Genomic DNA, 24,237 nt, shown 5'->3' on the forward strand with positions numbered 1-24,237 from the left:
CAAAGGATCTCTGGTACCCTTTCCATTCCTAAAACCTGCTTGTTCCTCAGTCCAATTTGAGGTAGAGATTTAATTCTATTTAGGATGATCTTATATACAAGAAGAGAGATGTGAAGGATTGTGTAGTGGTATGAAGATCAACTTCTTCCAAACTCTAGGCCATGATACTGTCTCCCATATCCTTGTAATCAAACCTATGAAACTCTTATCATTTCATTCCCTGTGGCCTTAACTTTTCTGGAATTCCACTGCACCTGGGGCCTTACTGTTGTTAAGCTGTTTAATTGTTCCTTCAACTTCATGCCTTAGTGGAGGAGGTTTCAAATCAAAATTTTCTTGGAAAGAAGGCATCTTCCAGTTTTCCTTATTCTCTCTACTGTACAGTTAATCATAGTAATCTTTCCATCTGTTTTTGATTTCTAGTTCTTCTGTTAGTACTGCTCCATTCCTGTCTTTGATGACATTCATTCTGAGCTTAATCTTGTGCTTTAGGTCACGAACTAAATGAAACATCATCATCAAATTCCTGCCATGTACCCTCAAGGGGTGTACAGGATATGATAGTACTATATGAAAAATTCACATCATTACAAACTTCCTAGCTACAATTTTCCTCCAGATCAGTCTGTTACTTATCAAGAATCCAATATTATCAGATCGTATATTTCTGTCTCTAAGGCACTTTGTACCATATCAATCCACCTATATCTTGGTCTACCTCTGGGTCGTTTTCCTGCCAAACTGGCAGAGAACACTTGTTTTGCTAATCTTTCCTTGCCCATTCTGTTTAGATGACCATACCACCTGAGATTAGCTCTGCTAACACGTTCCTGGATGATGACAATTTCAAGTTCTTTCCTAATATCCTCGTTTTTAATATGATATTGCCATTAATACCATCTGTTCACACCTCTAATGTTTCTCAGGATTCTCATATCTTTTCTTTGGTCAAGTGTTTTACTTCTGACCCAGCTCTCAGACCCATAAGTTAAAACTGGTTTGAACAATGTCTTGTATACAGCTAATTTAGTGTTCCGACTAATTTCTCTCTTATTCCATATGAATTTATTCAATTGACTTCCTACCATACCAGCTTTATTGATTCTGTTGTCTATTTCCATATTTAATTTACCATCTTCACTAAAAATCGTGTCTAAGTAGGTGAAACGTTTTACTTCTTCCACAGGTTCTCAGTTCACAACACAGTTGACATTTTTAACGGTTCTGGCTATTTTCATTGTCTTTGTCTTTTTATTGCTGACCTTCATACCATATCTATTACAACAGTTATTTAATTTAGTCAGGGAATCTTGCAGACTTGTAGTGGATTTATTGATAATATAACATCGTCCGCATAAAGCAAAGAGCGGACATTAACATATCCAATTTTGATATCATGTTTAATACTACTTTCCTTCATAATGTGATTCATATAGATTTACAATACTGCTGATTTACTCCTCAAATAAAGACAAAGTATTGCTTGATATAATGCACCATTGACACCATATAACTGTAGCGTATTGAATAGCTTCTCTCTTGGCACCTTCTCATATGCCTTTTCCAGATCTACAAAACTTAAATAGAGATCTTTGTTATATTCCTATGATTTCTCAACTATTTGTCATAAAGTGAAGATCTGATCCTGACAGTCTCTATATGGCCTGAATCCAGCTTGTTCTTCACCAAGCTTTTCTTCCACCATTCTTCTCAACTGTTTATCCAGTATACTTGCATATATCTTACCAGGAACACTTAGTAGTGAAATACCTCTATAATTCTCACATTCATTTTTATTTCACTTTTTATATATGGGTACTATTAGAGCTCTACTCCAATCATCGGGAATTCGTCCCTCTGTCCAGGCTTTCTGAACTATGCAGTGCAGCCACTGTAAGACTCTTATACCACCATACTTCAGCATTTTTCTTATCATCTACTCTTGCTGCCTTTCCACATTTCAAGCCTTTGATGGCTTTTTCTTCTTCAAGTATGGATATGTATTCCTGACTGCATGCCTGTTGAGTGTTTTTTTACCACTGTGCTATCACTGTTTGTTTCATTTAACAATTTTTCGAAGTAATTACTCTGTACTTCAAGGATATCTTTTTCTCCCGTTTTCATGTCACCTTTATCATCTCTAACTCCTTTTACAGCACTCTTTCCTCCATTTCTAAGCTTCTTCAACAATCTCCAGAATATTTTGCCACCTTCTTGATATTTATTTTCTATGTTCTTGCCAAAGTCCTCCCATGACTTTGGTTTAGCTAGTTTTGCACAGTGTTTAGCTTTCTTACATTTGTTTCTGTATTCTCTAAGAGCACAAGCTGACTTATTTGCCAGGAACTTTTGATATGCTTTCTTCTTTTCCTTTACTACCTTCTTTAACTTCCTGTGTCCACCATGGAGTTCTGATTTTTCTATCCTTGCAGACAACCTCACCACATGCTTCTCTGGCTGAATCAATCAATGTTTTCTTCAGGGCTCAACTCTGAATCTCCAAGGTTTGGTTCCTGTCCTAAAACTCTTTTATTTTATCTTCAATAAGCATTGTATATTTTAGTCTACAGTTGACATCTGAGAGCTGCTCAACTTTTATTCCCTTTAAAATTTTCTTACATGGTATTCTTTTCAATATGAAATTCAATTTCATCCTGCTCAAGACTAAATAGTGATAACTTCCAATTTCAAATCCTCTGTACACTGTGGTGTCCTGCACCAGGGAGAAAATATCACTATCAACAATAACATAGTCAATGAGACTTTTCTTATGTTCTCTTTCAGTAAGTGATGATTTTAAATACTTTAAAGCAGCCCTTAGCATTATGGCAGAAGCAAAAAAAAAAAAAAAACGAAAGATTTATCTTTTCAAGAAAAGCAAAGAATTTTGGAGTGCTATGATAAGCCCAAAATGAGTCAGCATAGTGCAGCTGTACATTTAAAAATTTCACAACCACTCTTGTGTAAGATCTTAAAAAACAGATCAAACATTGAAACTTCAGCTCTTATTAATGAGAACATGGATCGGAAGACAGCCTGATCTGGTAAGGATAATCAAGTTGAATCAGCATTAAAAATTTGGTTTAGTAATATTTGTGAAAAGAATGCTTCGTTTAATGGGCCTTTGATTATTATTATCATTTATTATTATTACGGGAAACTCCAAGGAGTCCATAGACTCATCGAGTGAGGCCCTAACATCACGTCAAGAACAACTATTCGACATTCACACAGAATCTATCATACCTCATCTTGAACTCATTTACAGTCATGGTACCCACAACAGACTTTGGCAGCTTATTCCACTCATTTACCACTCTCCAAGTAAAAAACCTAGCTGTAACACCCCTGCTAACCACACTCTTGCCCAGCTTCCATGTATGGACCCTAGTCCTCCCATCACCAGTCCTCCTCAAAAATATCTTCTGAAATAATCTTATAGAAACCCTTCAGTAATTTGAATGTCTCAATCATATCACCCCTTTTCCACCTATCAACCAATTTCTGCAACCCACAAATCTTCAACCTGTTCTCATAAGGTTCATTCCATAGACTTGCTATCATCTTGGTCACTCGTCTCTGGATCCTCTCCACCTACTCCACATCCATAAAAAACCCTGGCGCCCATATCTGGGCACAGTAGTCCAGATGGGGCCTTATTAAGGTTCAATACAGAGGAACAAAACCTGTTTATCTCTGCTTGTTAAAGTATTTTTCAGCAACCAAGTGATTTGATGAGCTGATTTAGCCACTTTTGCGATGTGCCCCCTAAACTTCAACTCCCTATCCACCAACACTCCCAAATCCCTGGCCTCGTCAATCTCCTGGAGTACGGTTCCACCAATGTGATATACTGCTGCTAATCTTTTCACCCCAAAATGCATAACCTTACACTTTGCCACAATAAATTCACATTCATTCTCCTTAGCCCAGTCCTCCAAACTATCCAAATCATCTTGTAAAATTTTGACATCCTGTGAACTCATTATTGCTCTACCCAACTTTGCATCATCAGTAAACAAATGAACACTTCCTCTCAGATCATTTCCTATATCGTTAATGAACAAATTGAAAAGTAGTGGTCCAAGAACAGAACCCTGTGGCACACCACTAGTCACAGGCTGTCTTTTGGACTCTACTGCTGAATAAACCACTCTCTGATATCTCTCCATCAACCACCCTCTTACCCATCTCACCAACCCTATATCTATCCCCATATGCTGCAGTTTACTGATAAGAATTCCATGTGGTATCTTGTCAAAGACCTTAGCAAGGTCCAGTAGTATTACTGTAAACCCATTACCCCTATCCAGTTCAGCCGTCACTGTGTTATAAAACGTGAGCAAGTTACTGAGGCATGATCTACCCTTCACAAAACCATGCTGTCCCCCATACAGTATCCTATTTTCATCTATCCAATCCTGTATTTTCCACTTGACTATTTTCTCCAAGACCTTGACAACTATTCCTGATATGCTGATTGGTCGATAATTTACAACAGCAGTCTTGGAACCTCCTTTATGCAGTGGAACTATTTTCCCCTCTTTCCACTCCCTTGGGACTAACCCAGACTCGAGACTCAAATTAAACAAAATGGTCAAGGGCACTGACAATTCTTTAGCCGCTTAACGTACGACATGAGCTGGTATACCATCCAATCCCACAGATGTATCGACATTGAGGTTTTGTAATAGACTATTCACCACAATTCCCGTATAAGCCATTGGTTCTTTCATTCCTGCAATGTCACCGCCTGAATGATATACTCTTGCAAGGTGCTCGCTCAGTAATTCCACTATATAAAATGATTCGGTTATCTCCCTATCGGCATTCTCTAAAATCATTCTGCCATATACATTTTTTTCTTTTACTTGCAACATATCAAAAAAACTGTTTGGGATTCTTCTTAGCCTGCTTGGCTAATGTTCTTTCATAATCCGCTTTTGCTTTTCTTACCACACTTGTTACCCTTCTGGCCTGCGTTTTATACCGTTCATGTGCCTGTCAGTAACCTTTTTCCTTAAATTCCTGCCACAGTTGTTTCTTTTTTTGCAGCTCAAGCTTAATGGTGTTATTCATCCATTTAATCCCTACTTGATTTATTATTCGGACTCTAGGTACAAGTGTTCTTCAGCCATTGCCTCCTGCAAACACTTCTTAACTGCCTCCCTGTACTATCAACATTCAGCCCTTGCAGTTTTACATGCCATGGCACTAATTGTGGTCATATTCATTATAGCCAAATTCTCAGATGCAATTACTAGGTCAAGGACTCTCTGACCTCTAGTATTTTCCATTACATGCTGTCGCAGATAGTTATCCCTTAATAACTGCATAAAATCCAATTCCTTCCTCCCATGTGTCCTCTCCTCCTTCCAATCAATGTTACCATAGTTGAAATCTCCATAATAATTACCCTCCTTTCACTCATTTCTTCTATTTGCTTATGCACACTATCTCCACCATCTATTTCATCACCTGGTCTATATCAGCACCCAATTGTATATTTTGTTCTGCTAGCCTCAATCTCACACCAAATAGCCTCAATGTGCTCTATTCTCTATCCTGCAGTTCCACTTCTATTCTCTTTGGCTGCAGCTCATCAGCTGTCATCAATAACACTCCTCCCCCATTTTATTCTTCCTGTCACTCCTGAACACACTATACCCCTCACATTCAATCCCATTCGCTATATCATCTTCTGTCAGCCATGTTTCACTAATGCCAATAACCTGTGGCCTGGAAGTGCCAACCAAGGCCAAAAATTCTTCCTTCTTGTTCCTAATACTTCTGGCATTAGTATACATGAATTGCAGAAACCCATTTATCCCATCCCTATTTTGATGCCTTATACTAACTATCCCATTCTGATTTATTGTCCTTCCTACACACTCGGGTAAGAAGGACAAGCAGATTCAGGGAAACTAACTCTAGTTTCCCTGATTCTGCACATCCACTTCATTCAACAACACCTTTTCAAGTCTCCGCATACCAAATCCATTCAAATGCAAACCATCCATCTTATATAAATCATTTCACCCATCGAACTCATTCCACACATCCACAAATTCCACACCACTCCTCCTGCATTATCCGTGCATAAAGTCATTAGCAATTCTGGCCCTCCTTCTATACTCTTCACTGTCATACCGGGGCAACAGACTCACCATCCTAACTTCCTCACTCTTCTCTTTTGCTACCTCAAGTAATTCCTTCAAATCCTCTTTTTTAGCCATTTTGTCTTCTTTCAAATCATTTGTTCCTGCTACTACTATCAATTCTTTCACCCTCCGCTTTTGCACTCTAATAGACTCACTTACATCCTTAATGTTCCCACCAGGTTGGTACGATTTAGTTAAACTCACATCTATCACAACTCTTACTAAAGAATCTGCATAGAACACTAGCTCTTTCATTTTGTTTACACTCACGATCATACTCTTATTTTTCTTATCATACTTTTGCCATTTATTAGTTGGTACGCTTGGTAAACATTTTTGCCAACGTTCCAGCTGCCGATTTGCCCTATGTATCACTCTGCGCGACCACGTGATCTCACTCATTGCATTTGTCGCATCATTTTTATTATCCGTTAATCCATCCATTCATTCGTTCTGTATTTTTACCTTCATTCTAACTTTCAACACCGCTCTCACAGCTATCTGGTACTACCTCGCATATATCACTATTCATACCTCTCATCATATCACTATTTTCTACATTCTGAATTTCAACAACGATATCACTCTCACGCCCTGAAACATACTTTAAATGCTCATATTCTTTACACTTTCTGAACACATTCACTCCACTATCATTGTCTAACCAGATTCCAGCTGCTCTCCTGAAAGCATACATCTCACAAACGGTACAATGAATAAACTTCTCTATATTAAAATTTTTGTACAAAGATGGCAATCTGGATGCCATTGTATTTCTTCTTATCGCCATCATATGCACGCTATTAATTGTATCTATGAAATTACTAAATGAAATAACTCAGAAAACACACAAAAATCACACAGACACACTAAGATACAAAAAGTAAACAATACTACATAAGATTCAAGCAAATTTACCAATTATTACTTAAAATAATACTTATCTTTTTAGGTGCTCTCTACAAACACTACTTTTGATGCATCGAAAAGCAGAAGAACTTGCAAAAACAATGGGCAAAGAATATTTCACCACAATTGATGGATGGTTTTAACAGGTAGAAAAAGCGAGAGAATATTGTATACAAGCGTACTCATTGTGAAGAAATAAGTTCTGATTTTTTTTATCAGCTGATGTGTGGATTAAGCGAGTGACCAAAAATTATTGCTGAATATTCTCACAACAATATTTACAATGTAGACGAAACAGGACTCTATTTTTGTGCAATGTCTGAGCATACTTATTGTTTAAAAATGAGAGTACTAAAGGATATAAAACTTCAAAAGAGTGAGTGACAGTTCTTTGTTGCGCTAATATGAAAGATGAGAAATGAGAGCTCCTAGTGAGTTGAAAAAATCCTCAGTGTTTTAAAGGTGTCAAAAGTTTGCCTGTTGACTATTGTTCTAGTGCAAATGCTTGGATGACTAATGTCATTTTCAACAATTGGTTAGTTAAGTGTAAATTAAAGTGAAAAATTGTCTTCTTAGTAGACCACTGCACACACAAACGATTTATCGTTAAAGAAAATCAAAGCAAATTTTCTTGCCTTCGAACACTACATCGTTAATTCAACCATGTGACCAAGGCATCATATGAGCTTTTAAAGCTTATTATCGCAAGGAAGTTCATGCGAGAATTCCAGCTGAATTTGATTATATAAAAGACCAATCTGATGCAAGTGCAACTGCAAAAAAAGATTTCCCTTCTTGATGCACTGCATTTGATAGCAATGTCATGGAAGCAAGTCTCAGAGAAAACTATTGAAAACTGTTTCCAACAAGGTGGATTGTTTAGGACAAACTCTGAAACCATGTAATCTATCATTACATTTTTCACATACATTAACACTTTTGCCCTTTTCATTCATCCTAACAGTCCACAAATCTTTCACATTTTTTCAAAGCACACATAAAACAATTGCTGCAACAAATCTACTGAGAACAATCCAGGGGAGGACTCAAACTTCGTACCAAAGCTTTCCATACACAGATGCATGCTTCCTCAAGGATGCCATCACCTGACACAAACAAGCAGCAAGAACACAAATGAATAAAATTACAACAAACACTACTGAAGAACACTTGTATCAAGCATTGAAACATAATTATACAGAAAAAAAGCCACACCATAAAGTATTCATGTTATGTGTTATTCAAGAAACATTCTTATTAAAAACATCATTTATATTTAGAAGTTAAATCATTTTATGATGCTAACCATAGCAGCTTTCAATCTCTTAACTTCCTCTTCTGATGTTCGATATGATTCTAGTTCTTCTTGTACAGCTTCTGCAACTGTAGGAAAGGGACTTAAAAAAAAAAAAAAATAGAGAGAGAGAGCAATGAAAAATAATTCTATGAAAGAGAGAATTTTGATTCAAACAAAAGGTTAAAAAAACATATTCTGAAAATTAGCTATTTATAATATTTTATAACTTTTAAGTACATTATGCTGCTTCTTCCCAGGACCATCAAGTAGATATCAGGAAATTCCTCACAGAAATCTTCCCCTCAGTCATTGATTGACACTTTGCTTTCAGCTCTGTAAGTGAAGCAGTGAAGCACCTGCCTAATTTTTTATATTGGCTATCTAGGTCTGCCTCTGAGTTCCTGGAATAAATCATTCAAGAACTTGCATTGGGAGACCATTAGATCATCTGATGATACGACCAAACCAGACGAGGTATTTTCTTCGAATCTTAGTTATGATGTAATCTCTTGAACCAGTGAAAAAAAAACTGATTCTTTGTCTTACTTCAAAATATGTGACATAATCAGTGTATGGTATCTTTAGGAATCATCCATAGCACCTCATTTCAAATGCCAGCAACTTCATTTCATCTTCTTTTAGAAGGGTAGAGTTTCACTTCTGTATAGAAGTACTGAATTAACTAGTGTCAATAAGATGTAATCTGTTTGTAATTGTAAGCTTGTTTACTGTCCACAGAGATTTTAGTTCTGGATTTTAGATTGGAGTGCTGTTGTTGCTTTTGCAATCTTTGTTCTAAGATCCTGTCTCGATCTTTCACCTTTATTAAAGATATTACCTAGGTGTTTAAAATGACCATCTTCTTCTATGGGTGTATCCTTGAGTGGAATTTTTTCAATTTCTGCCACAGCATTCCTTCTTGGTCAGAAGCAGCACAGAAATTTGTTATTGCTTTTGATTTTTGGGTACTTATGATCAAGCCATATTTTTTAAGAGTATGTGCTAACTTTATGATTTCCTGAAGATCTGATTTGTTTTCTGCTTGAAGATTTATTTTTTTTTCCTGCTGATGTCACTGCAATATCACAGTTCTCCAGGACTTCATTAATGACATATTAAAGGAAGCAGTTAAATATCACTGGTGATAATTTGCACCCCTGTCTCACTCCACACTCCAATGGAAAGGGAGTGCTATAATTCTTGGATGTTTCACAGATCAGGTTATTGGTTTGGTCATAAAAGAGATCTGCTTCCCGATCATCATGAGAGGTTGTTATATTTATACTATAAAAATAACGTAACGCGATAACCACAGTAATTGACTTTAATGAAATAAAGGTACAAATATTTCGTACTCAAATTAACAGTACATCATCAGCGTAGAACAAACAGTTAAAAGGAATGGAATACAAAGTACAGAACAGTCAGTGGATTACCAATTAAAATTGTTGCCGAGTGCTAGAAAATTAATATTAATAAAATATTATTAAATAATTTTTAAAAACTATTTCTTTGATGGGTACATAGGATAAGAATCTCCCAAACTTTTTTTTTTTTTTTGGGGGGGGGAGACAATCATTTCAATTTAAATTTGGCTGATGTAAAAGAGCTTCGCAACTTTCTTTGAAAAGACGTTCATATTTAAACTTGCATCTGTGGAAGACAAGCTTTATCCCACTGGATATAGTGTCCATACTATGTTGTACCAGACCAGACTTTTGGGGTTTCATGTATTCGATATAATACTGATGTTCCTTCATTCTTTTTTTCCACAGAATGGCCTGTTTATCCAAAGTATGTTAAATTATATTCACACAGTATCTGGTAAACACCAGCTAATGATAGAGGTGCCATTTGTCTTTTATAGATGACAACGAGTGAGAAATTTTGTTGATGGGAAAATATGTGGGAATGAGATGATACTTCTTCAAAATTCTGCCAATAGGTTCTGCGATGCCTGAAATATAAGGGATTTCTTTCTGTCTTTTGTTGCAGCAGTGGTCAACTCCAAAGTAAGTCCGGTGATCTTTTTAATCTAGTCCAACCATCTTGGTCTTGTGCATCCTCGTTTTTTAAGTTTTTCTAGGTTGTCATTTTCACATCTTGAAATGTGACTGAAATATTTGAGAATTCTTTCATTTACATAAATTATTATATTTTCATTAGACCTTTTGTCCATCCAGAAGACTCTCAACATCCTTCTCCAGACACATCTCTAAGCTTTTTATCTTGTCCATATCTTTCTTGCTGCATAAATGAAAATAAAACCAAGCTACTGACAAGTCTTGATTTAGTGGTGACAGAAATGTTTTGTCTTTCCATATTTTCTGCAGTTGCCTCATTGTTGACCTCCTCATGATAATTTTTCTTTTAATTTCTGGTTGGCATCTATTCTTGGTGGTTATTTGAGCTCCAAGGCAAATGAATTCATCTACCTTCACGAAATCAATGTTGTGGACGAAATTGTCATTTTCATCTATATCCATGTATTTTGTTTAATCACGATTAATTCTTAAACCATATTTCAGACTTTCCCATTCAAATCTTTTAATGAGGGACTCAATTTCTCCTTTGCTGCTAGCAATAAGAATGGTATCGTCAACACACCTAAGATTATTTATCTTTTTTCCACCAAATGAAAAAAAAAAAAAAAAACACTATTGTATCCATTAAGTGCCTTTCTCATAACATATTCTCCATAGAGATTGTATAGATCAGAGGAGAGTATGCATCCTTGTCTCACACCTTTCTCGACGTTGAACCACTGAGATGTTTTTCCATTATTCTTCACTGCAGCCTGAATCCTCTTGTAGAGTTGTTTTAAAAGATGTGTCAAGTGTTCTGGGATGCCCATTTTACTTATTAAATTCTTGAGCCTTTTCAACCAAGTGACTTAGATTAGAAATTTGATCTCTGGTTCGATGTCCTTTTCTAAAACTTACCTGTTCTGTAGGAAGTTGTTGCTCGACATATTTAAGTATTTCTTTAATAAGATAGAGAAGAATGTTGCTTGCATGTGAGATCAAGCTATAGTTCTATAATTATTGCATTCATTGACATTTCCTTTTTTGTGTATTGGGATAAAAATGGATTTTATCCGATCATCAGGCCAATCTCCTGTCTTCCAGATTTTATTACAAAATTTTCTGATAATTTCAATTCCTATGGGTCCTAGACATGCGAGAAATTTGCTTGGTATTTGGTCGCCAGGGTTTTTCCTTTTATGAGTTTTTTTTAGAGCTTCAACCTCTTCTTTTAAAATGCAAGGTTCCTTATGGAAGTTTCTAGGGTTTTCTTTGTTGAATGAGACTGAATTATCTTTGTATGGATTTGAGCAATAGTCTTTCCATCTATTAAGGATATCTGTCAGATCAGTAAGAATACGATTGTTGACATCAGTGATACTTTTGGTTTGAATTTTCTATTCAACAGCCTTATTTTGCTAAACAGGTCTTTGGTTTGATTTTTATTCGAGTGATCTTCAATTTCTCTGCATATGCTGTTGATGAAGTTGTTTCTATCTTTAATGCACTTTTTTTTTTTTTTTTTGATGAGCTTGAATGATTCACTATAGATCTACCTATCATCTTCTGCTGAAAGTACTTTTGATTTTATTTCTGTTCTTTTCTCGACTTGTATCAAAGTTTCATTTGATATCCAGGGTGTGTTAATTCTGGGCAATGCTGCCTTTGCAATTTCCACTAATATCATTTTACAAGAGGCCAATACACTGAACATTTTCCAATCTGCTTTATGCATCCAATTAGCAGCATGGTAGTCTCACTAGACAACAAGCATCTATGATACAGTGTGAACCTGTAACATGATGCTTGGAGAGTGGATAACATCACCTTGACAAATCAAGGTAATAGCAATGTGAAAATCAATGCCACAACACAGATAAAATAACACAGAGAAAGGGAATACATAACACATTCTTAATTAAAAAACTGAATTTGAGAATATAGTTATAATGAGAACAATAGTAATATTCTGCTTGAGAGTTTAACTAATGACATAATTCAGAAGCAGAACAGTGGTCAGTCAGAAGAAAGATGCTACAATATCAGTGCATATTCTGTTCAAGTATGAAACAAATGAGTAAAACCCACCTATATACATGTGCAATTTTTATCCACTATGTCTGTCAGATTTTATGTCATTAGTTAAACTCTCAACAGAATATTACTACTGTTCTCATTATAGCTGCATTCTCAAATTCAGTTTTTTAATTACTAATGTGTTATATATTCCCTTTCTCTGTGTTATTCTACCTGCTAAATTATAAGTACTTATAATTTAATATTACATAAACTAATTATTGTATTATTTAAATGAGCTAGACAGGTATGTTTCTTGTTGGTATTGCACTTGCATAGTATCATGTCAAACTATTAAAAGAAATAGAGAAATGTTATGAAAAATAAAATAATGATCAGCAATTAAAAATTATGAAATTTGTATCATAACTCAGAGGAAACCTGAACATAGCCTTTAAAGGAATGTGAAGAACCGACTAGGGCTTCTGACCTAATTGTCCAATCCTCACTTTCTCATGGTGTATCCTGTTAGGTATCTACCTGGATACTGAACGAATGAAGAGGGGCAGGCAATTTGGGATTTAGCTGACAAATCGTATTCTTATTGGCTTAAACCACAATATAAAATGATGGTACAACATGACAGAATTTCTGCTGGCTAGAGCGTCACCCGGTTAAACAAGGTCCCCATTGTTTTCACTAGGGAACCAGGGCAAACAACGAAAAGTCAGCTACTGGAACAAATCTGAAAACACACCCCAACTCAACATCACCAGAGTTAAAGATTGGTACTACGAACATAAGAAGACTGAATGGCAAAGAAATGGAGCTAGCGGAGGAATTAGATAAGTACCATATCGACATAATAGGAGTGACTGAAACAAAAAAGACAAAAACTTGTGAGATCTTTCTGAGCAATAAATACAAAATGTTATATTCAGGCAATGAAAATCAAGGAAAAGAAGGAGTAGCCATAGTATTCAACACAAAATACGAGGCTAATCTTCTTGAATGGCAGGCATTTTCAAGCAGTGATGTGGGAAAATATCAGAATGGGAAACTGGAATGAGACTTATTTGTGCCTATGGTCCCACAGAAGGTTCTACTAAGGTAGAAGTGGAGGAATTTTTTGAGGCTTTAGAGAAAGCAACCGACACAATGAAAAATAAAAAGTTGGTCCTTGTTAGGAAGAACAGGAAATGATTGTCAGACATACAAAAATGTTTTGGGAAAATTTGGAGAAAAGAGCAAAGCTAATAATAATGGCAAATACCTGTTGGATTTCTGCTCAGGACATGGACTAGTTATTACTAACACTATGTTCCAACATAAAAATGTGCACAAATTCACATGGAGAGAAGAGGTAAGGAATAAGAAAAGTCTCATTGACTATGTTATTGTTGATAGTGATGTTCTCTCTCTGGTGCAGGACACTAGAGTGTACAGAGAATTTGAAATTGGAAGTGATCAATTTATTTATCCTACTCAATTTAGTCTTGAGTAGGATAAAATTTAATTTCATATTGAAAAGAATAACATGTAAGAAAGTTCTAAAGTGAATAAAAGTTGAGCAGCTCTCACATGTGACCTGTAGACTAAAATACATAAACATTATTCAAGAAAAAATGAAGTTTGAGAGTTTGGGAACAGCAACCAAACCTTAGAGATTCAGTGCCAAGTCCTGAAGAAAGCATTGACTGATTCAGCCAGAGAGCCATGTGGTTATCTGCAAGGATAGAAAAAATCAGTACTCCATGGTTCAAGAAAATTCAGCAATGAAGGAAAAGAAGAAAGCATATCAAAAGTTCCTGGCAAATAAGTCAGTCTGCACTATTAGAGAATACAGAGACAAATGTAAGAAAGCTAACCACTGTATAAAACTAGCTAAAGAAAAAGACCCAGAGGAAGACCAAGATATAGGTGGATTGATACTCTAAAAAGTGCCTTAGAAGATAGAAATATAAGATCTGACAATGTTGGAGTCTTGACAGGTAACAGATTGATCCGGAGAAAAATTGTAGATAGGAAGTTAGTAATGATGTAAATTTTTCATGTAGTACTATCATATCCTGTAAACTCCTTGAGGATACACATGTCAGAAACTTGATGATGATGAAATTTGTATTCACTGTCTATGTAAAATGCAATCACCAAGGAGCCAATATCAGATAAACAAAAGCACAGTTTATAAGTTCTAAACTGGACATAAAAAGCAATAACTTAGCAAGAAGCATATTCAGTTAGATTTGATTTCTGTCCATAAATTGATCATCATCAAATTCCTGATATATGTACCAGATTCAGCAGGTGTATCAGATATTATGATAGTATTACAAGAAAAAGTTACATCATTACTAATTTCTGATAAACAATTTTCATTCAAATGAATCTGCTATTGTTAAGACTCAAATATTATCAGATCTTATGTCTCTCTTCTAAGGCACTTTTTACTGTATCAATCCACCTACATCTTGTCTTCCTCTGGGTTTTTTTTCCTGCCAACCTGGAAAAAGAACACTTGTTTTACTAATCTTTCCTCTTCCATTCTATTTAAGACAACGTAACACCTGAGATTAACTCTGCTAACAAATTCTTGCAAGCTTAGCATCTCAAGTTTTTTGTTTAATATCCTCATTTTTAACTTGATACTGATGCATGCCACTGTTCACTCCCATAAACCTTCTCAGAAATCTCATATCTCTAGTCTTCAGTCTTTCACCAAGTGTTTTATTTCTAACTAAGCTCTCAGATCCATAAGTTAAAATCGGTTGGAACACTGTCTTGTATACAGCTAATTTAAGCTAATATAGTGTTTCTCTAATTTCTCTCTTATTCCATACAAATTTATTCCTACCATGCCAGTTTTGCTAATTTAGTTATCTATTTCAATATTTAATTTGCTTTCCTCATTAAAAATTGCTAAAATATCTGAAATGTTATTCTTGTTCTAAGTTATACATTCGGGACGCAGTGTTTCTGCTTATTTTTATTCTTTATCATTTTATTTCTAAGTTTTATACTAAATTTATTAGAGAAGTTATTCATTTAGTAAGGGACCTTTGCACTCTTTTACAGCTGGTGTTAAATTCTGAATGAGAACATTTATAAGACAATATTATCTCATTCAGAGTTTAACAAGATCTCCCATTCCACACAGCCAATTTTTGTTATTTAGAATTAATGTGAATTATTCCTTACTGTTGTGTGTCACAGAATTGTAAAATAAGTGTAAATATTTCTAGTTATAAATTGTGCTATTCTTGCAAATTCCTGGTAATACGTATACACACCATGTAAACTACACACGGAGACCTTGGAACTTAATCCTATTATTGCCTAGGGCGGGATACATAAGCTTGTTAGTCATACATGTAACAATCTAAATTTTCACCAGAGTCCTATTTGGCGCTGATAACCGAACGATGCTTATGGAGACATCTGCCAGCGCACATTTTGGCACCAGAGGTTAGGGAGACATGTGCTGTTGAAAAAGAAAGGAACCAATGGGAAATTAGAGCGCGAGATACAAAACTGAATTGCAGAGCTGACATTGCTCTCTTATCTCATTTCCTGACTCCAGCCCTGGATCTTCGATGATTCCAGAGTGTGGAAGCTTCGGATGTATCCAGCATTATGGTCGTCAATTTTGCCAGATATATCCGTTCCAGAGCCAGTCAGACGAGATGCGGCAATACAGGGTCATGCTGTACTACGATGACCAGAAAACTGAGTAATCTTTCCATTATGCCGTAGAAGACAAGCCTTCTTATAGATGCAGCCAGAACAGACGGAATGTTTCCAGGTAGAAGTCCTAGGAAGAAAGATAGGTGCCATCCAGAGCAAGTGATGTCAAGAAAAGTATATCTACTGTCTCAGTAAAATTTCCAATTCTCTGTCTTACAAGCATGTGAAAGGGGACGTGTAATGTATATGAGAATATTCTTAACTGAACTTGTAGTGATTCAGAAATTGTTCCTAAGGAACGTGTTCAATTTAGATTAGGATGTTTGTTCCAAGAGAACGTGTGTAGTATTGAATTTTGTTCATAGTGGGCATGTAAGAATATAACAATAGTTCCTAGAGAATGTGTGTATAACAATTAACAATTGTTCCTTAGTAGACGTAAAAGATATTAATGATAGTCCACAGAGAACGTGTGTGTAAGAATTTAAGAGTTAATGTTAGTAGCTGAGGAATATGTTCTGATTTAGATGATTTATGTAGAGTTATGCGACAAGATTGAGGAACCTTAGGAACTCTAAATGTTAGATTGTATAATGTGTTGCATATTGAATTGAAAGTTAAGTAAGGTAGCAGCTAATTAATGTAGGATTCTGATTTTTTTTTATTGCCAATGATTATTCCTTAATAGAAAGGTTGTGAGCAGAGTGTGATCTTATGTTTTAGATACTTAAAAATGTGTTTGATAATTTAAGTGTAGTTATATATATCCATTGAAATCAATTGAGAGATCTCAATTCATGTTCTATTCAAGTTTGTAATTTCTTGTCTTAGTATAATAAATGTCCTAGTTTGATTGTAATTACGTGCTTGCCTGTTTTGTTCTCATTTCACCACTTGCTAAAATAGAATCTAAGTGGAAAATCGAAAACTAATATAGAAGAATTGGATAGAGGACCACGATTGCTGCATGTTTAAAAGTTGAGATAAATTATTGATTTAGAAAACCTATAGTAGGTAAAAGGTGATGTTATACTTACTGATTGTTTTTTCCATGATGTTATGCGTGCAACCATCTAGATGAGGAGTGGCAGAGCGTGACCAAATAAATTTCTCTGCATTGAAAAAGAATTAATAATAAGTGAGAATTAGAGAAGTTAACCCTTTTCATAGATTACTTCCTTACCATCCTCGAATAAGTCTAATGTCAATTTGATTCAAGGGTAGGCCGAAAGACGATTGAAGACTGTGTGTTTAAGATATATAAGAGAGAAAGAGTAATAAGTAAAGAGGATACCTTGATATTAGTTGTATAAGAGTCGTTACGGAAGCATCACAAAATAAAGTATGGTTAAAAATAAAATATAAGAAAGTTATAATAAAATATGAATATATGAAAGATATAACACTGGATTTATGTGGGAGCATAAGAATGGATTTGGCAACAGAAGCATGGAAAAATTATTTTTTTTTTTTTTTCGAGACTAATTAGATCATCATGAGAGGAACAGAGAGAATGTGTATGCAAATATGATATAAATGTCGATGAGCATGGATATGTATTTGGCAAAGCAGTGAAATATAGGCTTTGGGACTGAACCTTTGATTGTATTTGGGTAGGGAAAAGAGAAAGTTGCCCGAATAGACCAAGCAGAATGTAGTTTAAGAAAAAGCCAGGCAGTATTTGTTATATCTATATAGAAATGCCAGCAGCATTAGGCACAAAGGGATCATGCCCTAGTTTTATGAATTATTTAGACATAAACAAGGCAATAATTTATTACAAGGCCATATATTTCAGTCTGAAAACTACAGACCATCTTCAGTGACAAAAAAACAGTTGATACAAGATAGAATGCAAACAATGGGTTTATTTAAAATAGAGTGAGCCACATGATGTTATATTTCCAGTAAGATTATGTTCTGAGGAAAAGGTTAAATTTTTGTTTTGTAATTTGCTGAATCTATGACTACTGTAATTTTTCCCTTGCCTACTTTGGTTATAATGAGGTGGTGGCTGTTGCGTCTTAGGGAATGTAAAGCTTTCTTTTCGGCTGGTGAGATGTTAGATGGTGGAAGCTTAAATTTAAGTAGGATGGATAAAACTTCTAAGCAGAGATTATTAGCAACTGGAAGGGTTAAATAAGTTTTGTTCGATGCTAAAAAGGAAATCTAAATAGAGCATCTTTTTTGGAACCATGGAGGAATCATGTCCTTTTGGGAGAATAAGTGTTTCACTTTCAGTTAATGGGCATCTTAAAATGTTGATTACCCAATTATCTGGAACCAAATGAGGAATAATTTGCTTGGCAACAAGGCCATCGAATTTACAATTTAGATTCAATTTTGTTTCTTAAATGAATGTTGTAGAGAGTGTTTAGCTACGTTAAGAACTATGTTGGAAAGTTGTGGGTCTATGTTTGAGGAGATAAAATTCTGGAGATCAGCAACAAGCCGAATATTAATCGCAAGCTCACGTTTAGCTGCTCGGAGTTGATTACAGTTGACGGATCAACTAGTGTTCCTGTAGATACTATGAGCACCAGGAAATTTTGTTTCCTTCAGTTCTGCAAAGTTCGGAATAATCTTCAGGTAAGTAATGGCATTTTTTAAATTGAAACTCTCCTCTGCTCTAGCCAACTTTTATTAGAACATCTAGAAGACATCCTCTTTCCATCCATACACCCTCAACCTTCATTTTGGGTTCAAAATATAGACGACATTTTCGATGTGTGGCCTCATAATGCAATAAAGAAACTCTACCAATGTTTTTAGCTACTATAAATACTTTACATCCTCGTATCAAATTCACTTTGGAAATTGAAAAAGACAACAAATTATCTTTTCTAGACATTCTTTTCATCTGCTCTTCTCACTGAAAGTCTACTTTTAATGGCTTCTCAGAAAGGACTACAAAACATCTGTTTGACTCCTACACAACATTCTTTAGTGTGAAAATGCCTATTACATTGCTGTAAATACAAATCTGAACATTTATTTAAAGAGAGTGATGAAGACTTGCTTCACAGCACAAACTTGACTCGGAATGACTGGCTACACCTAATCTAAACAACAAGGAAACAGTACATCGAGTTCCAATCGAATACATTTCTGGTGTTTCAGAACTGATTTCTAGAATTCTAAAGAAATATGATTTAGTAGCTACTTTTATACTTATTAATAAACTCCCAACTTTTCTCCCTTCTTCAAAAGATAAATGTTCTCCGATGTCTCACCAAGGTGTATACCAAGTTCCCTGTAACTGCTGTTTATACTACTTCGGATAAACTGGATGCTCAATAGAAAAGAGATTACAAGAACATCAATCATATATTTTAACACAGGAAATCCGATAAATCTGGATTGGCTCAACATGGAGTAAACACAGACCACAACATTCTTTAGTGTGAAAATGCCTATTACATTGCTGTAAATACAAATCTGAACATTTATTTAAAGAGAGTGATGAAGACTTGCTTCACAGCACAAACTTGACTCGGAATGACTGGCTACCATTATCAAATATATGAGAAAGTCTGATTAGAATAACGCATCATATATATATATATATTTAAAATACTGTTATGATTAACCTTTTCCCCAGTTAGAACATAATGTTACTGGAAATATACATCACGTGGCTCACTCTATTTCAAATAAATCCATTGTTTGCATTCTACCTTGAATAACTATTTTTTTTCCCACTGAAGATGGTCTGTAATTTTCAGACTGAAATGAATGGCCTTATCTTGTGTTTATGAGTAAATAATTCATTAATGAACCATGGCTATCACAGTCTGATGTTTTAATGAGATCAAGTATAAAGGGTATAATATTTTTAGAAAGGACAGAACAGACAGGAGAGCATTACTGATAATCTGAGTCCAGTTAGGGTAGAAATGCTTAATATAAAATATTACTAGATCTAACATTTCTTTCTTTTAAAGGTACTTTTGACTATATCAATCCATCTAGTTCTTGGTCTTCTCTGGATCTTTCCCCCTAACATCCTGGAATAGAATACTTGTTTTGTTAAACTTTCCTTTCCAACCACACCACATGAGACAAACTCTGCTAACAATCACAAGTTCTTTCCTAATACCCTCATTTTTAATATGATACTGCCACTGATGCCATATGTTCACTTCCCTAAACTTTCTCAGAACTCTCACACCTATAGTCTCTATAGATGTGAGAGGTCTTTGATCAAGTGTTTTATTTATTATTATTATTAAGAGAGACCTCCAGGGAGTCAGGGACTAATCAAGGGAGGCCACATAATACATGCACCAGTTATCATACTTATTGTTGAATTCATTCACACTGCTTGCATTCTCAGCATCCAATGGCAATCATTCCAATCACGCACCACCCTATGAGAGAAAAAATCTAGCTCTCACCTCCCCTTCTTAGTGGTATTCATTCTCAGCTTCCAAGGATGGCCACTTGTCCTTTCCCCATCCTTCATAAATTGAAAAATTCGATCAGTTGAAATCCTGTATGACCTTTTCAGAAGTTTATAAGTCTTAATCATATCACTGTTTGCCAGGTCTGCATCTAGTCAGTCTACAAATTCTAAATCTGTCTTCATAATCAGTATTCCACAATCCTGATATCATTTTTAACACTCTCCTTTGCACACACTCTCTCTCTCTCCAATACATCAGAATCACAACGAAAACCAGGAGACCAAAGTGTCCAAGTGAGGTCTTATCAAGGCCTTGTAAAGAGGCAAAAATGACATCCTTATCTTTACATGTGAACGTTAGTTTCAGCATTGATAAGGATGTCATTTTTGCCTCTTTATCCCAGATCTATAACTTGTTACCTTCTAAAGACAAACTTTCACCTCTAATGTTATCTGGTGTGTACGACGCTCCATGCTCCTATAAATTGTCTTACTATGGACACACAGGTAGATCTGTTCATAAACGCATTTCGGAACATCAAGACCATATCTGTTTTATCAAACCACAGAAATCTGGCCTTGCACAACACAGAGTTCAAAACCCAAACCATAGGATCCATTGGAAAAAGACCAAACTTCTACATAGATCTTTAGATAAACATGAACATTTATATAAAGAAAGTGCTGAAGCCCTACGTCACAGATGAAATGTAAACTGTAATGACATTCTTGCTTTTCCTAAAGTATGGGAAATTGTCATACAGAATTGTGTAAAATAATTTTTATATATATTATATTATTTTAATGTAATCTATTTTTTATTTCCCCTCCAGATATATTTTAATTTAATTCTATAACATGCATATTGGGATTACATTGTAATCATGCGCCCTAACTGTATGTTATTCCCAGTATTGTTTGAATTAACTGTACTGATGATGTCCTATGATACTTAAGTTTTAATAAGTAAATATTTCATCCTATTACTGGTTATTACGTGTGTTTGTTTAGTCTCTTCTGCATCCATAACCTTCATGCCATCTGCATTCAGAAAAATTATCCTCTCATATTTATTCTTTCTTTTACTTGCAATATATCGATAGAATTCTTGTGGGTTGTTTTTAGCACACAGAACCAGTTTCTTTCATACTCAGACTTTGCTTTCTGTACAACAGAACTATTTTAGCATGCTGCTTATAAGTTTCATAGTGGACATTATCCCTTTGCACGTGGTATTCCTTCCACATCATACTTTTCTTACGAATCTCTTGCTTAATAAGATTAAACACCCATTTGACTCCTACCCTATTTATTCTTCGAACTCTCAGGACACATTCTGATATCACACCAGTTAAGTATATGTTTAAATGCTCCCCATGCACTGTCGATATTCTTCCCATCCAGGAACCGATCCCATTCCACTGAACTCAGTATATTCCTCAGGTGGTTATAATTTCCTGCTTTGCAGTTCAGCATGTAACCTTTTCTGAATGGAACATTCATAAACGTAGTCACTTTCAAGTGTACCGTCTGATCACTGTAACCAACTGAGGGCAAAATAGTAACATCTTTAACCGAAATATCCTCTGACACTATAATCAAATCTAACACTCTTTGACCTCAAGTTCCTTTTGTCACATGCTGCTTGAGGAAGTTGTCCTGCAACAGCTCAATAAATTCATTTTCATTCATTGGTGGAACCGTGCTCAGGGAAATTGATGAGGCACGAGATTTAGGAGTGTTGGTGGATAAGGAATTGAAATTTAGGGGACACATTGCAAAAGTGACCAAAACAGCTCATCAAATCACTTGGTTGCTGAAGAATACGTTGACAAGCAGAGACAAGCAGGTTATTGTTCCTCTCTATCGGGCCTTGATAAGACCTCATCTAGACTACTGTGCTCAGATTTGGTCACCTAGGTTTCTTCTTGATGGGGAGGATGTGGAGAGGATCCAGAGGCGAGTGACCAAGATGATAGCAGGTCTGTGGAATGAACCGTATGAGAACAGGTTGAGGATTTGTGGGTTGCAAAAATTGGTTGATAGGCGGAGGAGGGGAGATATGATTGAGACATTCAAATTACTGAAGGGTTTCTATAAAATTAATTCAGAAGATATTTTTGAGAACAGGGCTGGTTGTGGGAGGACTAGGGGACATCCATGGAAACTGGGCAAAAGTGTGGTTAGTAAAGGTGTTAGAGCTGGGTTCTTTACTTTTAGAGTAGTGAATGAGTGGAATGCGCTCCCTGAGTCTGTAGTGGATGCTGTGACAGTGAATGAGTTTAAGGCGAGGTATGACAGATACTGTATGAATGTCAGATAGTTGTGATGAATATGATTTGGGGCCTCCCTCGATGAGTCAAATGACTCCCTGGAGTTGCCCGTAATAATAGTAATAGTAATAATAATAGTAATTCTTCTCATGAGATTCTACTTCTACCCAACATATATGGATAATTAGTCTTCCATTATGATTACTCTTTTCTATTTGATGATGCATTTTTTTTTATCACTAGCAACCGATCCACCAGGTCTGTAACAATATCCCACTATGTAATTGATCTTATTAGATTCCACCTCACACAAGATGGCTTCAAACTCACTCCCACATGAAATACTGTTAGTAGTAGTACTACAATCACAGGTCTCAACTCTAACTGGATTCAAGTCATCCAATATCATTAGTAGCATGCCCCCTCTTCTCCTAACCTCTCTATCCTTCCTAAAAATACTGTACCCTTTACACTCAATACCAGTTAGTATTGAGTGTAAAGGATTCTGATAGCAAGGTCCCACTAATGCGTACAATCTGAGGTCCAAACATATTGACTAAGGTGACAAACTCTACCCCTTTGTTTCTGATACTCCCAGCATTCATGTACAGACAATAATCTACCTGTATGTTCTTGTCTGCAGTCTTCATAACACAGCTGGACAACTTGGAGATCTCTATTCTTCTATAGTGCCTTTACATGTAAACATCTTTGCATGTGTTTGATGGGTCTGAACCAGACAAACACAAAGTCAAAATCATTCTCTCCTCATCAACATTTCCATGAAAAAGTCCAATCCCATCATTAACACAGTTATATAACATTGTCACTCTTACACTCACATTCTCACCATTCCTCCCTTTATAATTTAGTTTCCCTAGCTCTCTGTGTTAGGTCTCATACCAATTATTAGTTTTTCTAGACTCCTGATACCAAAAGCATTCAGGTGTTGGCCACCCCTTTTATACAAATCCAATCTTCTCTCAAACTTACTCCACACATCCAAAAGCTTGCATCCATTCCTTCTAAACAGCCTACACTGAATTGTTTGCCATCATAGCCCTTCTTAATTCATTTTTATCATATCAAGGTAAAATATGTTGGTAATTGGATTGTTGGAACCAACGATCCTTTCATGACTGTCATACTAAACTTATGTATTTCTAACCCAGCTCTCAGATCCATGAGTTAAAATTGGCTGGAATGTTGTCTTGTATACAGCTGATTTCTAGTAAGAAATACCAGCTTTACTAATTTTGTTGTGTATTTCCGTATTTAATTTGTCATCTTCATTGAAAATTCTGCCTAAATAGCTGAAATGTTTTACTTGTTCTACAGGTTTCACCTTTCAGGATACAGTTTAGGCTTTCAATGTTACTGCCTATTTTCATTGTCTTTGTCTTTTTATTGCCGATTTTCATACTAAATTTATTACAACAGTTATTTAATTTAGTCAGAGAATCTTGCA

The 24,237-nt window shown here is 35.6% G+C and overlaps 1 protein-coding gene across 1 annotated transcript in view; it reads right to left on the minus strand.

Annotated features, from left to right (window-relative positions):
• Slh (sec1 family domain containing Slh) overlaps positions 1–24,237 on the minus strand; it is a 349,840-nt gene that overhangs the window by 149,014 nt on the left and 176,589 nt on the right. Inside the window, exon 12 of the mRNA XM_090408533.1 lies at positions 8,377–8,467. Coding sequence (XP_090264659.1) covers positions 8,377–8,467 — 91 coding nt within the window. The remainder of the gene's footprint in view (positions 1–8,376; positions 8,468–24,237) is intronic.

Source organism: Typopeltis vanoorti, chromosome 18, assembly GCF_054136105.1.
Source record: "Typopeltis vanoorti isolate ZY-2024b chromosome 18, IOZ_Tvanoo_1.0, whole genome shotgun sequence".
Classification (NCBI taxonomy): Eukaryota; Metazoa; Arthropoda; class Arachnida; order Uropygi; family Thelyphonidae; genus Typopeltis; species Typopeltis vanoorti.